We start from the raw sequence: 16,228 nt of genomic DNA, 5'->3' as shown, positions 1-16,228 counted from the left end.
GCAAGGCTCGCACATTCAACGTGGCCGGTGTGGTTTCCTTGAGAGTTTCTTGATAAAACTGTTTCATTGTTTTCTTTCCTGAAAACAGAAAATAAAATTGGACAGTGGAGCAACCGCTTGTTAAATCTGGCCCATCATTTCATACTTGGAGAAGTGCCTCTAGTGCCTCCGTGTCTCTGGAGAGTGCTCATGGCCTCTACTGCAGCTTGGACCTGGCAGTGTTTCCTCCCACAGCTGGCTGCCTGCCCTGTGGTCTGGTCATTCACTGACCTCCTTCCTTACTAAGGAACACTATAGTAGATTAGCCCTGAGGATTAGTGCAGTGTATTCCAAATGGTGGCTGAAGACTAGCTGTAAAAAATGATTAAAGTTGCACACCCTATATTACTAGTTTATTTGTTCACTTAAACATTTCGGCCAAACAAAAACCACTGATAAACATTTAACAAACAAATCATCTCTATGTACAAGGACTACTTTTAACAATTTACACAGACCATTTCACAAAACCACATTTACTGGAAGAACTGTGCAGACGCAAAGTTTGGTAACAGAATTACGGTAAAATCTCCCTCTGTTTTTTATTGGGAACACATTTTCCCAAAACACTGTTAACCTGTTGGGGCTAGGGGGCAGTATTTGCACGGCCGGATAAAAAAACGTACCCGATTTAAACTGGTTACTACTCTTGCCCAGAAATGAGAATATGCATATAATTAGTAGATTTGGATAGAAAACACTAAAGTTTCTAAAACTGTTTGAATGGTGTTTGTGAGTATAACAGAACTCATATGGCAGGCCAAAACCTGAGAAGATTCCATACAGGAAGTGCCCTGTCTGACTATTTGTTGTCCTTCTGTTGCATCTCTATCGAAAATACAGCATCTGTGCTGTAACGTGACACTTTCTAAGGCTCCCATTGGCTCTCTAAAGCCGCCAGAAAGTGGAATGGGGTGTCTGCTGTCTCTGGGCGAAGAACAGCAGGAGAGTTTGTGAGTGGTCAGCCTGGGGACAGTGACACTGGAGATGCGAGGTCACGAGAATTCTCCATTTTTTTCTTTCAGCCTTTGAATGAATACAACATTGCCCGGTTGGAATATTATCGCTATTTTACGAGAAAAATAGCATAAAAATTTATATTAAACAGTGTTTGACATGCTTCTAAGTACGGTAATGGAATATTTTGATTTTTTTTGTCACGAAATGCGCTCGCGCCTCACCCTTCGGATAGTGACCTGAACGCACAAACAAAATGGAGCTATTTGAATATAACTATGGATTATTTGAAACCAAAACAACATTTGTTGTTGAAGTAGAAGTCCTGGGAGTGCATTCTGACGAAGAACAGCAAAGGTAATCCAATTTTTCTAATAGTAATTCTGAGTTTAGGTTGTCCCAAACTTGGTGGGTGTCAAAATAGCTAGCCTGTGATGGCCGAGTTATGTACTCAGAATATTGCAAAATGTGCTTTCGCCGAAACGCTATTTTAAAATCTGACACCGCGATTGCATAAAGGAGTTCTGTATCTATAATTCTTAAAATAATTGTTATGTATTTTGTGAACGTTTATCATGAGTAATTTAGTGAATTCACCGGAAGTTTGCGGTGGGTATGCTAGTTCTGAACATCACATGCTAATGTAAAAAGCTGTTTTTTGATATAAATATGAACTTGATTGAACAAAACATGCATGTATTGTATAACATAATGTCCTAGGAGTGTCATCTGATGAAGATCATCAAAGGTTAGTGCTGCATTTAGCTGTGGTTTTGGTTTTTGTGACATATATGCTTGCTTTGAAAATGGCTGTGTGATTATTTTTGGCAGGGTACTCTCCTGACATAATCTAATGTTTTGCTTTTGCTGTAAAGCCTTTTGGAAATCGGACAATGTGGTTAGATTAACGAGAGTATTGTCTTTAAAATGGTGTAAAATAGTCATATGTTTGAGAAATTGAAGTTATAGCATTTTTGAGGTATTTGTATTTTGCGCCACGCGATTCCACTGGCTGTTGACTAGGGTGGGTCGCCCAGGGAGGTTAAATATCTGCTCCGAATTAACAAGACATTTGTGGAGTGGTTAAAAAACAAGTTTTAATGACCCCAACCTAAGTGTATGTAAACTTCCGACTTCAACTGTATATCTAACATTGGCCAGTCAGTTTTGTTATAGACAATGAATGTCTACTCTGATGGAAAAGGTTTATCTTGATTTTGTGTAACAGTACAAGAAATGCTGATGTGCTGAACTGCTAATAAGTGATGTGTTTCAAGGCTGCTAGTGGTTATCTAGTAGGGGTAAGCCAGCAGGGGTGTAAAAGGGGCGATGCTAAAAGCCTGTGTACAATATTTTTGGGCTTATGCAGAAAAAAGAAATCACAGGATATGGTCAGATGATAATTTGGCTTTATTCAGAGTGCCAAAATATTTGTTCTAAAACAATCGGTATGATGTGGGTCTTTACTCGTATGTGGACAGTGGCTTCACTCCCACTCATGTAGTGCATCTCTTAACATCACTTTTCCAAATGCTTTTCTGACATGACTTCGATCAAATTCGGATAAAATATGAATTTCCCCCAAAATAAAAATGTAAAGTGATATGTCTGGGACTTTTAGTTGGAAGAATGAAACAAATCATAACGCAACCTAATTCTGCAATCTTTCCTTTAAGATTCAAAGATGTCTGCAGAAAGAATGTCAGCTATGACATGACACCTTGAGTTTGAAAAATTATTTTTTGAAGTGAAGTGGATTCACACCTGGTAACAGAACTACGGTAAAGGAATTACATTATGGGTCCCTGATCTGTACTTTACAGAAATGCATAATTATGGATATGAATGTAATTCTCCTCATGGTGATGTATCCTGAATAGGTATAATTATGCAATATCATCCTTTGCATATAATAGGGTGTTCACCCATAAAAGTATTAATTCATTCAAGGTTTATACAAATATGTCCATTCAATACACAATTCAGTCAGAAAAGCAATAGTCCAAACCCCATGTCTCTACCATACATGGTTAAAAACTTACAAACGATTTACTCTGAGACTATAGCATATTTAGAGTGAATGGCATGTCATCACAGCCATGATCAAAGTGGTCACTTAAGTGATAATACCCTCGAAGCCGGTGTTTGGAGGATATATTGGCACGGGTGTTGTTAGGCCTGCAAACTGTGCCAATATATCCTCCAAACACCGGCTTCAAGGACATGATCACTTTTATACAACGGGTTACCAACATATTCAAATAATGGTTGACATATTTTCAATAAAAACGTTATTTTGATTAATTTATTCATACTATTTGAATTTTTTGTTTGAATATTTCCACACGATATAGTCCCGACACAAATCTAGGGTTGCTACCCAAGCCGGCTGGTCGTTCGTTCTATTGGTTCGGTTGCCAGAGACGCGACCCAGTCGTTCGTTCTAAATGTTCCATTGCCATACTGGCTGGAAACGTTCATATCCCTTGCTTGCTAGCTAGCCAACAATGGCTAACTTACAGTCACGTCAAACAGTGCAGCCAGAATAACAACTGTAGCTGCCTTTGCATTTGTTTAAGCTGTTTTTTTGGATACATCCATAACAATAAGTTAATGAGGCTATTAAAGTGCAGTAAACTAGCTGCACTTTGTTTCGTTTGTCAAGTACATTAAGGTTATAATATTGTAGAGAAAAATCTAATGATTAATTCTATGTAATTTATGACATAGAGCAAATAAAACTACGTTATGAAATACATTTCACAGCAGCCTCTTGAATTAACCCGTTTTTCTCTACATGTACAGCTGTGTGTGAACACCCTACAGCTGTGTGGTAACGCCCTAGCTGTGCGTGAACGTTCTCTACATGTACAGCTGTGTGTGAACGCCCTACATAACAGAAATACATGACCAAACCTATGTGGACACCTGCTCATTGAGCATCTCATTCCAAAATCATGGGCATTAATATGGAGTTGGTCCCCCTTTGCTGCTATAACAGCCTCCACTCTTCTGGGAAGGCTTTCCACTAGATGTTGGAACATTGCTGCAGGGACTTGCTTCCATTCAGCCACAAGAGCATTAGTAAAGTCGGGAACTGATGTTGGGTGATTAGGCCTGGCTTGCAGACAGCACACCAATTCATCCCAAAAGTGTTCGATGGGGTTGAGGTTGGGGATCTGTGCAGGCCAGTACCTCCACACCGATCTCAACAAACCATTTCTGTATGGACCTCGCTTTGTGCAGGAAAGGGACTTCCCCAAACTGTTGCCACAAAGTTGGAAGCACAGAATCGTCTAGAATGTCATTGTATGCTGTAGGGATAAGATTTCCCTTCACTGGAACTAAGGGGCCGAGTCAGAACAATGAAAAACAGCACCAGACCATTATTCCTCCTCCACCAAACTTTACAGTTGGCACTATGCAATCGGGCAGTTCGCGTTCTCCTGACATCCTCCAAAACCAGATTCGTCCGTCAGACTGCCAGATGGTGAAGCGTGATTCCTCACTTCAGAGAATGCGTTTCCACAGCTCCAGAATCCAATGATGGCAAGCTTTACACCACTCAAGCTTATGCTTGGCATTGCGCATTGGTGATCTTAGGTTAGCTCCAGATGAACAGTTATTGTGCTGACGTTGCTTCCAGAGGCAGTTTGGAACTCGGTAGTGAGTGTTGCAACCAAGGACAGACTATTTTTACACGTTTCAGCACTCGGCGGTCCCGTTCTGTGAGCTTGCGTGGCCTACCACTTCGCGGCTGATCCATTGCTGCTCCTAGATGTTTCCACTTCACAATAACAGCACTTACAGTTGACCAGGGCAGCTCTAGCAGGGCAGAAATTCGATTAACTGACTTGTTGGAAAGGTGGCATCCATTGACGGTGCCACATTGAAAGTCACGGAGCTCTTCAGTAAGGCCATTCTAATGCCAATGTTTAACTATGGAGATTGCATGGCTTTGTGCTCGATTTTATACACCTGTCAATAACGGGTGTGGCTGGAATAGCTAAATCCACTAGTTTGATGCGGTGTCCACATACTTTTCTGTATATATAGTGTATATGGTTATTATTCTACACACAGGCTATTATTCTATGCACACACACTGGTCTCTACCTACACACTCACACATACTTACACTGACACACACACTACATACATAAATACATACATAAATAAGCTGCTGCTACAGCTAAGTCTATTATCTGTTATCTGTCCTGTTGCCTAGTCACTTTACCCCTACCTATATGTACATACTGTAGCTATCTCAATGACCTCGTACCCCTGCACATCGACTTGGTAATGGTTTTTATTCCCTGTATATAGCCATGTTATTTTTACTTGTTATTATTTTTCACTGTGTACTTATTCCTCCTGTTACTATTTCTGTTTCATCTTTAACTCTACATTGTTGGAAAAGGACACGTAAGTAAGCACCGGACCAAAAATCTACAAAAATCTTCAACTACTTTTCAACGTCCATGGACGTCTGGTGCGGATACTGGTTACAGTAAATGGAAAGAGAGGGGGCTCACATGGGTAGGTGGCAGTAAGCCGGGACAGGTAACATTAACTGGAGAGAGAGAAAAGAGAGAGGAGGGAGGGGTTGTCCAGACTGTTTTCACACTCTCGCTTTGACCACCAGATGACAGAAAGAGAAAGAAAACATTTATGAGCTGAACATAACAGTATGTCAGTGGAAGGGAGGACAGTAGCAGGAGACACTATGAGCTGAACATAACAGTATGCCAGTGGAAGGGAGGACAGTAGCAGGAGACACTATCAGCTGAACATAACAGTATGCCAGTGGAAGGGAGGACAGTAGCAGGAGACACTATCAGCTGAACATAACAGTATGCCAGTAGAAGAGAGGACAGTAACAGGAGACACTATCAGCTGAACATAACAGTATGTCAGTGGAAGGGAGGACAGTAGCAGGAGACACTATCAGCTGAACATAACAGTATGTCAGTGGAAGGGAGGACAGTAGCAGGAGACTATGAGCTGAACATAACAGTATGTCAGTAGAAGGGAGGACAGTAGCAGGAGACACTATCAGCTGAACATAACAGTATGTCAGTAGAAGGGAGGACAGTAACAGGAGACACTATCAGCTGAACATAACAGTATGCCAGTAGAAGAGAGGACAGTAACAGGAGACACTATGAGCTGAACATAACAGTATGCCAGTGGAAGGGAGGACAGTAGCAGGAGACACTATCAGCTGAACATAACAGTATGCCAGTAGAAGGGAGGACCAAAGCAGGAGACACTATCAGCTGAACATAACAGTATGCCAGTAGAAGGGAGGACCAAAGCAGGAGACACTATGAGCTGAACATAACAGTATGCCAGTGGAAGGGAGGACAGTAGCAGGAGACACTATCAGCTGAACATAACAGTATGCCAGTAGAAGGGAGGACCAAAGCAGGAGACACTATCAGCTGAACATAACAGTATGCCAGTAGAAGGGAGGACCAAAGCAGGAGACACTATCAGCTGAACATAACAGTATGCCAGTGGAAGGGAGGACAATAGCAGGAGACACTATCAGCTGAACATAACAGTATGCCAGTAGAAGGGAGGACCGAAGCAGGAGACACTATCAGCTGAACATAACAGTATGCCAGTAGAAGGGAGGACCGAAGCAGGAGACACTATCAGCTGAACATAACAGTATGCCAGTAGACGGGAGGACAGTAGCAGGAGACACTATCAGCTGAACATAACAGTATGCCAGTAGAAGGGAGGACCGAAGCAGGAGACACTATCAGCTGAACATAACAGTATGCCAGTAGACGGGAGGACAGTAGCAGGAGACACTATCAGCTGAACATAACAGTATGTCAGTGGAAGGGAGGACAGTAGCAGGAGACACTATCAGCTGAACATAACAGTATGCCAGTGGAAGGGAGGACAGTAGCAGGAGACACTATCAGCTGAACATAACAGTATGCCAGTGGAAGGGAGGACAGTAGCAGGAGACACTATCAGCTGAACATAACAGTATGCCAGTGGAAGGGAGGACAGTAGCAGGAGACACTATCAGCTGAACATAACAGTATGTCAGTGGAAGGGAGGACAGTAGCAGGAGACACTATGAGCTGAACATAACAGTATGCCAGTAGAAGGGAGGACCGAAGCAGGAGACACTATCAGCTGAACATAACAGTATGCCAGTAGAAGGGAGGACAGTAGCAGGAGACATTATCAGCTGAACATAACAGTATGCCAGTGGAAGGGAGGACAGTAGCAGGAGACACTATCAGCTGAACATAACAGTATGTCAGTGGAAGGGAGGACAGTAACAGGAGACACTATGAGCTGAACATAACAGTATGCCAGTAGAAGGGAGGACAGTAGCAGGAGACACTATCAGCTGAACATAACAGTATGTCAGTGGAAGGGAGGACAGTAGCAGGAGACACTATGAGCTGAACATAACAGTATGCCAGTAGAAGGGAGGACAGTAGCAGGAGACACTATCAGCTGAACATAACAGTATGTCAGTGGAAGGGAGGACAGTAGCAGGAGACACTATGAGCTGAACATAACAGTATGCCAGTGGAAGGGAGAACAGTAGCAGGAGACCCAACTGTGGTTTGTGACTACTATGAAGTCCCATTGTAGCCAATTAATTTCAGAAATTCCGTTACTTATAATTATGTTGAGGAATTACGAGTTTTAATCACTTAATAACACATATAAACAAAAACGGATATCAGTAAAAACACTAATTGGTAGGTCTACCTGAACTTGCATTATCCTCCCTCCTCATGAGGGAGAGAAATTAGAAAATATCTTAAAGATATGTGGGTTTTGGTAACGGAATTACAAGGCACAAGCGAATGTTTCTTAAACTTACAGAAGGTCAATTATTTATTCAAATTATTCAAGTGTTCATATTAGTTGGCAGGGGTCTTTACTTCAACATTATTGTGTTTTGATATATTTCTAATACCTTTTAAGACTTTTTCTGGTAGATGTTTTCTATGACCCCTTTTCCATCTGTTTGACCAGAAATCCAAGCCATTACTTAAGCCTAATTTTTACGAAGGAAAATGGTTGAAAAATGTATCTATGCCTTCATTTCCCAGAAATATATACTCTTAGCTTTCATTAGACACACAATTTAATATGCTTCTATGAACTTCACATATTAGTTCTCAATTGGTCCTTTACATGGAAATGAGTAAAAACGTCTATTGGTGAAGTGAAAGTAGGTTTCGGGTTAAGGTTGTTAAAACAGAAAAAAGTTGACGGTTATGCATAAAAAACTTAACGGTTAAGTTTAAGTAATGGTTAAGGTATGGGATAAGGTTAAAACAGGAAGAAAAAACATTATGATTACCCGGCACCGGGATTGAACCTGCGATCCTCAAAGCCGAAGCACATGGTTTAAGCCCATCCTCTATCCCCATCCACAACACTGTAGCAAGCCGCGAGCCTATTAGATGGTAATACGCGCTCACATTGCCCCTAGTGGACAGCATTGACGGTATCTCCTAACGTCCTGGGGACCTGGAGAAACGTTGAATACTGAAGTCTATCTGGTGTGATCTCACTGGGGTCACAGCCCAGGAAACATTTAGGAGCAACTGGATAACAAATGCAGGGAGGTCTTTGCACTAGAGGTCGACCGATTAATCGGAATGGCCGATTAATTAGGGCCGATTTCAAGTTTTCATAACAATCGGTAATGGGTATTTTTGGACACCGATTTGCCGATTATTTAAAGATTTTTTTATTTTTTATACACTTTTATTTAACTAGGCAAGTCAGTTAAGAACACATTCTTATTTTCAATGACGGCCTAGGAACGGTGGGTTAACTGCCTTGTTCAGGGGCAGAATGACAGCTTTTTACCTTGTCAGCTCGGGGATTCGTTTTTGCAACCTTCCGGTTACTAGTCCAACGCTCTAACCACCTGCCTTATATTGCACTCCACGAGGAGCCTGCATGGCAGGCTGACTACCTGTTACGCGAGGGCAGCAAGAAGCCAAGGTAAGTTGCTAGCTAGCATTAAACTTATCTTATAAAAAACAATCAATCTTAACATAATCACTAGTTAACTACACATGGTTGATGATATTACTAGTTTATCTAGCGTGTCCTGCGTTGCATATAATCGATGCGGTGGCTGTTAATTTCTCATTGAATCACAGCCTACTTCGACAAACGGGTGATGATTTAACAAGCGCATTTGCGAAAAAAGCACTGTCGTTGCACCAATGTGTCTAACCATAAACATCAATGCCTTTCTTTAAAATCAATACACAAGTATATATTTTTAAACCTGCATATTTAGTTAATATTGCCTGCTAACATGAATTTCTTGTAACTAGGGAAATTATGTCATTTCTCTTGCGTTCCGTGCAAGCAGTCAGGGTATATGCAGCCGTTTGGGCCGCCTGGCTCATTGCGAACTGTGTGAAGTCCATTTATTCCTAACAAAGGCCGTAATTAATTATGACATAACATTGAAGGCTGTACAATGTAACAGCAATATTTAGACTTAGGGATGCCACCCGTTAGATAAAATACGGAACAGTTCCGTATTTCACTGAAAGAATAAACGTTTCGTTTTTGAAATGATAGTTTCCGGATTCGACCATTTTAATGACCAAAGGCTCGTATTTCTGTGTGTTATTATGTTATAATTAAGTCTATGATTTGATAGAGCAGTCTGACTGAGCGATGGTAGGCACCAGCAGGCTCGTAAGCATTCATTCAAACAGCACTTTCGTGCGTTTGCCAGCAGCTCTTCGCAATGCTTCAAGCATTGTGCTGTTTATGACTTCAAGCCTATCAACTCCCGAGATTAGGCTGGTGTAACCGATTTGAAATGGCTAGCTAGTTAGCGGGGTGCGCACTAATAGCGTTTCAAACGTCACTCGCTCTGAGACTTGGAGTAGTTGTTCCCCTTGCTCTGCACGGGTAACGCTGCTTCGAGGGTGGCTGTTGTTGATGTGTTCCTGGTTCAAGCCCAGGTAGGAGCGAGGAGAGGGACGGAAGCTATACTGTTACACTGGCAATACTAAAGTGCCTATAAGAACATCCAATAGTCAAAGGTATATGAAATACAAATCGTATAGAGAGAAATAGTCCTATAACTCCTATAATAACTACAACCTAAAACTTCTTACCTGGGAATATTGAAGACTCATGTTAAAAGGAACCACCAGCTTTCATATGTTCTCATGTTCTGAGCAAGGAACTTAAATGTGAGCTTTTTTACATGGCACATATTGCACTTTTACTTTCTTCGCCAACACTTTGTTTTGCATTATTTAGACCAAATTCAACATGTTTCATTATTTATTTGAGGCTAAATTGATTTTATTCATGTATTATATTAAGTTAAAATAAGTGTTCATTCAGTATTGTTGTAATTGTCATTATTACAAATAAATAGTAAAAAAAAAAAGGGCTTTAAAAAAATAAAAAATAAAAATATTCGGCCGATTAATCGGTATCGGGTTTTTTGGGGGCCCTACAATAATCGGTATCGGCGTTGAAAAATCATAATCGGTCGACCTCTACTTTGCACACTCCCTGTCTTTTTGCTCTAACCCAAACGCATTCATCATCACAACAGCTGTATATACTCAATGACATGTATTTACAAGGTTTGGCTTACTGAGCGACTACAAACCAAACATGACTGACAGACACTGAGACAAGACCTTGCAGCAGAGGCATTCCTGATGTGACGAGAGTAAACACTGAGAGACATCCATCACATTTACTGATAAGTCTGATCAAATACAGAGGGAAGTTCCTCCTCTTCCCTATCCTCTTGGTAATTCCACTACAGTAAATAAATCAGGGACAATACGAAAGTCTCCCCTTTGTCGCTCTCTGCTGTCCAGCTGTTTTCTGGTCAGCAGACAGAGAGAAAAACTCAACTGTCATTGTGATAAAAATGTACGTTTTCCTTTCCTTTGTAGATAAAAGTAGGTTTCTTATAAGAAACATACAAGAATTCTAAAAAATACTGCCGCCTTGTGTGTTTGTGTGTGACACTAATCCAAGTTTTACTTCAGCCTCTTTGTAAGTAGTAGCCATAGAAGCCACATTCCCAAACTTACTCTCTGTGGTCAAACAAAGAGAAACATATCACTGTTGATTCAGGGAGAGAGAGAGCTGAGAGTAGAAGACAAATGTGGGAGAAGAAGGGTGAGACGGGAGAGAAGGAGGAGAGAAAGAGCATGCAAGAGAGCCAGAGTCTCCCAGTAGACCGAGAAGAGGCGGCAGATGCAGACGTTTGGGGGCTATGAAGCTAAAGTCCTTCTGCAAACAGTCAGGAAATCTTTGATGGCCGGACCAACAGACGAAGTACTGTCAGTCTGAGGGGCTGCTCAACTGTGACCAGCCAGACCACATCCTCTTCTGCATATTTTACTACTTCTCTGATGTCTCTCTCCTGTATATTTTAAAGAAGTTAGTTTGACCTTGGGGAGGCAACCGCTTCTATAATAGGTGAATTGGGAATAGGGCAAGAAACTGCACATACGAAATGTCCTATCTAAGCTAAATCAATGTGGCTAAATCATAACGACGGTACATATCTCCTTATTTCAGTTATCTTTACCTGCTTCTCAATGTGGTTAATTTGTGAAGCCTTATATTGATCACTGAATCACAGAGAAAAGTATAAGTATGCATTGGAGGATTACACTGTCCCAACTACTCAGACAGCGCACATACACCTCGCCGATGTCGGCCTGACAGCGGTATATTGTTAGTAGATTGCGTTCCATTTAGAAGGTTGGCGGGAAGACGGCTGTGAGTGTAGGGGGTCGAAATGCATGCACGCTGCACCGTCACATGGCCGCTCAGCATCACAGAGTTGGCCGTAGATCTTGTAGACATCGAAATTGGGACCCAGATAGCACACATACAGTACCAGTCAAACGTTTGGACACACCTACTCATTCCATGGTTTTTCTTTATTTTTACTATTTTCTACATTGTACAATAATAGTGAAGACATCAAAACTATGAAATAACACATATGGAATCATGTAGTAACCAAAGAAAATGTTAAACAAATCAAAGTATATTTTATATTTGAGATTCTTCAAAGTAGCCACCCTTTGCACACTCTTGGCATTGTCTTTACCAGCTTCATGAGGTAGTCACCTGGAATGCATTTCAATTAACAGGTGTGCCTTGTTAAAAGTTAAGTTGTGGAATTTCTTTCCTTCTTAATGCGTTTGAACCAATCAGTTGAGTTGTGACAAGGTAGGGTTGGTATACAGAATATAGCCCTATTTGGTAAAAGGCCAAGTCCATATTATGGCAAGAACAGCTCAAATAAGCAGACAAACGATTCCAAATTTGAGATTTTTGGTTCCAACTGCTGTAACTTTGTGAGACGCAGAGTAGGTGAACGGATGATCTCCACATGTATGGTTCCCACCGTGAAGCATGGAGGAGGAGGTGGGATGGTGCTTTGCTGGTGACACTGTCAGTGATTATTTAGAATTCAAGGCACACTTCACCAGCATGGCTACCACAGCATTCTGCAGTGATACACCATCTCATCTGGTTTGCGCTTCGTGAGACTATCATTTATTTTTCAACAAGACAATGATCTAAAACACACCTCCAGGCTGTGTAAGGGCTATTTGACCAAGGAGAGTGATGGGGCGCTGCATCAGATGACCTGGCCTCCACAATCACCCAACTTCAACCCAATTGAGATGGTTTGGGATGAGTTGAACCGCAGAGTGAAGGAAAAGTATCCAAAAAGTGCTCAGAATATGTGGGAACTCCTTCAAGACAGTTGGAAAAACATTCCAGGTGACTACCTCATGAAGCTCGTTGAGAGAATGCTAAGGGTGTTCAAAGCTGTCATCAAGGCAAAGGGTGGCTACTTTGAAGTATCTAAAATATATTTAGAATTGTTTAACAATTTTTTGGTTACTACATGATTCCATATGTGTTATTTCATAGTTTTGATGTCTTCACTATTATTCTACAATGTAGAAAATAGTAAAATAAAGAAAAACCCTTGAATGAGTAGGTGTGTCCAATCTTTTGACTGGTATTGTACGTCTGCCCAAGGTAGTCACGATGTATACATGATACACCGGGAAGATGTAGTATGGAGAGCGTTAGCACATTGACAAGATGTCTTGCAGATGTTTATATGTCGGCCAGGCATCAACATTCTATTCGAATGTCTCGGGCGTTGTCTTGTCAATGTGCAAAAACGCTCTCTAAACTATATATTCCCTACGCATTTTGATACGTCGGCCAAAAGAGTGCATGCTGAATTGGGGACTAGTGTCACAAAAGAACAGTTGGTTTTTTCTTTGTATTATCTTTTACCAGATCTATTGTGTTATATTCTCCTACATTCATTTCACATTTCCACAAACTTCAAAGTGTTTCCTTTCAAATGGTACCAAGAATATGCATGTCCTTGCTTCAGGGTCTGAGCTACAGGCAGTTAGATTTGAGTGTCATTTCAGGCGAAATTGAAAAAAAGGGGCGGATCCTTAAGAGTTTTAACTTGGTATAGCAATAGCCTAATAAACTTGAATCTTCTCTCTTCAGTTTACCCCCAAACAAAATCCCTTATAGTCTAGTATAGTCCCATGTAGCTCAGTAGGTAGAGCATGGTGCTTATGGGTCGGCAAAAATGTCAATGTAAAAATGTAAGCATGGTGCTTATGGGTTCGATTCCACGGGGATAAGTATGAAAAATACAAAAATGTATGCACTCACTAGTAAGTTGGTTCGGCTAAATGACTAAAATATAAAGCTTATTGTTTTTCATTATTGCCAGTATAATCAGCTTTGACATGCATCCTCCAAACAGCGCCTGAAGGGCAAATGCAATCTAATGCCGACATCTTGCCAATGTGCAACTACATTTTATTTGTATTTATTTATGTAACGTTTATTTTACATCAGCCCGATGTATCATGTTGCATCGGGCCGACGTCGGCGAGACGTATGCGTCCTGTCTGGGTGACATTGAGTTAAATTCCAATCATGGTCAGTATCCTGGTTTCTTACCAAGCCTTCACAGGTGCTGATGGCGGCTGTCGCGCGCGCATTAGTAGGATCCGTCACGGTGCCGATCAGGTGGCACGAGTTCTCCCCTGTGGTACGCTGCTCAGTCCGGTTCAGACTTCCGTTTCGCCACTCCAGAACATATTTGTTCGACACCAAATAGTTGTTGACTGTTAGATTAAAAACCAAATTGCGACCTTTGTAGTTCACCTTATAATAAACGCGTCCCTCCAAAGGCCGCAAGTCTCGCTTGTGCCGCACGCGCTCAAAGCGGTGTGCTAGAGAGTGGGAGAGAAACTGTCCATCTCTGTCAACTTTGACTGGATGAACCATGGACACATCCGACTGGGACTGGAGAAAGCGACCTGAGGATAACATGGAAAAGTAATAACATTAGGCCAGTTGGATACAAATAACCACAACACTGAATTGATCCAATACTTACAACATCATTTCCAGATCAATCAGTTAATCATTTATCAAATTATAAATTAATTGATCAACCTTCCACTTGGCTAAAATGATGCACAAATGCATGCACTAACCTTGTAATGGCTAACTACGATGTGTGCTGTTGCATTGCATCTATGCATGTAAGTGAAATTGCAACAATAAAATCGCAACATTGTTGCAGTAATTATAACCTAGGCTAGTTGTAACAACTGAGACACACTGACCTTGTTCTTCGTCTGGAGAGAGGAGGCTGCCAGGCAGCGAGAACTCGACATGGCTGGCAGCCAAAAACAAAACAGAATGTAGCAGAAAAAGAACCCGGCTCACACGCGGACATCGCATATTTCATCTAACCAAAATCAAGAGATTGAAAAATATTCACTGGCATTGAAGTTTCGATTGTGCTTTAGAGGCGGTCCAGCGACCAGTTTGTTCCATCAACGGCCAGCGTCATGATAAGGAGGAAAACATAGGCTGCATCGAAGAAGACCGGGTATAGGCTACAGAAGAACATGGTAAAAGAGGGAGAAAGCTCCAAGTTTGAGAGGGAGGGGAGGAGTGTTGTGAGGATAGTGTCTAATTTCTTTCCAGGGGCGAGAGGGGAGCAGGAGCAGTGTGGTTTGCAGCTGCGACGCAGTGGGAGATAATTCAAACACAGAATAGGCCACAGGCGGCCCCGGGCCAAAACCGTCCCAATATTGATTTTTTTTCACCAATAATTTAGTAAATCTGTAGTTACAAGTATTCCTACAAATAAAGAGAGACTTATGTGATCATGTCTCAATGTAATCAAGTTATGAAATGTTTGTTATTTTCAAATACAATCTATTTTTTGGGCTTACTTGTGGTCAATTTTCTGCAAATTTCTATAATTATGTTCAAGGCCCTCTGACCATCCGCTCAGACAAAAATCGTCCTGTGCCTGAATCTAGTTGCCTACCACTGGACTATGCCATCTTCTCCCTAGCCTAATAATGTACTAAAGGAGCCTAACATTCCTCCTTATAGTCAGTCCTAGGACCTTAATGTTCTGTTGAGAGGCGAAATGCCTCTGGAAAACAAAACAGCCAAATAGTCCATCTAAACGTGAATCGATTCACAATTGCGTTATGGTTCTAGAAACATAAAGCCCTCTACTTACATATTACATTAAAATAACTTCACAAAATGCCAAAAATCTGTCTCGGTTTTAAACACAGTTGCAACCCATAGTATTTTTCAGTGACCAGACATTTGTTCTGAGACGCAGATAGCTAATTAGCAAAGGTACGCCTCTGTATTCCGTCAGTTTTTCTGTAAACAAGTGCTGTAACATGGAAAAATGACCGTGTGGGAACCCTAACCCTATAAAGGTGTGTAGTAATTTAACATTTTTTTTTAATTATTATTATTTCTTACTGATATTAAAGATACGTTCCTTATGTTTCCAAAACCATACCGCAAGCGATGCATTTTAACGTTTAAGAACGAGCGACAGGGCTCTTAATTAACAAAACTCCCCCGCCAGAAGATACCTTTCGGCAATAGGCACTAAAGGTAGTTAGTCTATGAATGGGTTATCTCCTCCCGCGCTTTTAGAAAGTAACCGCTGCAAACTTCACGCTAATAACTGTTTATTCAATATTTCATTTGAATTCGATGTCTTAGTAGGCCTATAATTTGTATTATAACTGTGTAAAATTGCTTCCCTTTTCATTCTCAGTATGCTTTGCTGTTAAGTCTCTGCAGAGTTGAATTTGAGAGCTACTCC

At 41.2% G+C, this 16,228-nt stretch overlaps 1 protein-coding gene across 1 annotated transcript in view; it reads right to left on the bottom strand.

Moving 5' to 3' along the window:
* The window catches only part of LOC115164225 (A disintegrin and metalloproteinase with thrombospondin motifs 12), a 44,122-nt gene extending 29,057 nt beyond the window's left edge, over positions 1–15,065 (bottom strand). Inside the window, exons 1-2 of the mRNA XM_029716488.1 lie at positions 14,703–15,065; positions 14,029–14,390 (exon numbers count right to left, since the gene is read on the bottom strand). Coding sequence (XP_029572348.1) covers positions 14,029–14,390; positions 14,703–14,820 — 480 coding nt within the window. The 5' untranslated portion in view covers positions 14,821–15,065. The remainder of the gene's footprint in view (positions 1–14,028; positions 14,391–14,702) is intronic.
* Positions 15,066–16,228: the final 1,163 nt, after the last annotated feature.

This window comes from Salmo trutta, chromosome 27 (assembly GCF_901001165.1).
Source record: "Salmo trutta chromosome 27, fSalTru1.1, whole genome shotgun sequence".
In the NCBI taxonomy this organism is placed as follows: Eukaryota; Metazoa; Chordata; class Actinopteri; order Salmoniformes; family Salmonidae; genus Salmo; species Salmo trutta.
Note: the sequence above shows the minus strand (reverse complement) of the source record. Positions and strands in the feature narration are given on the sequence as shown.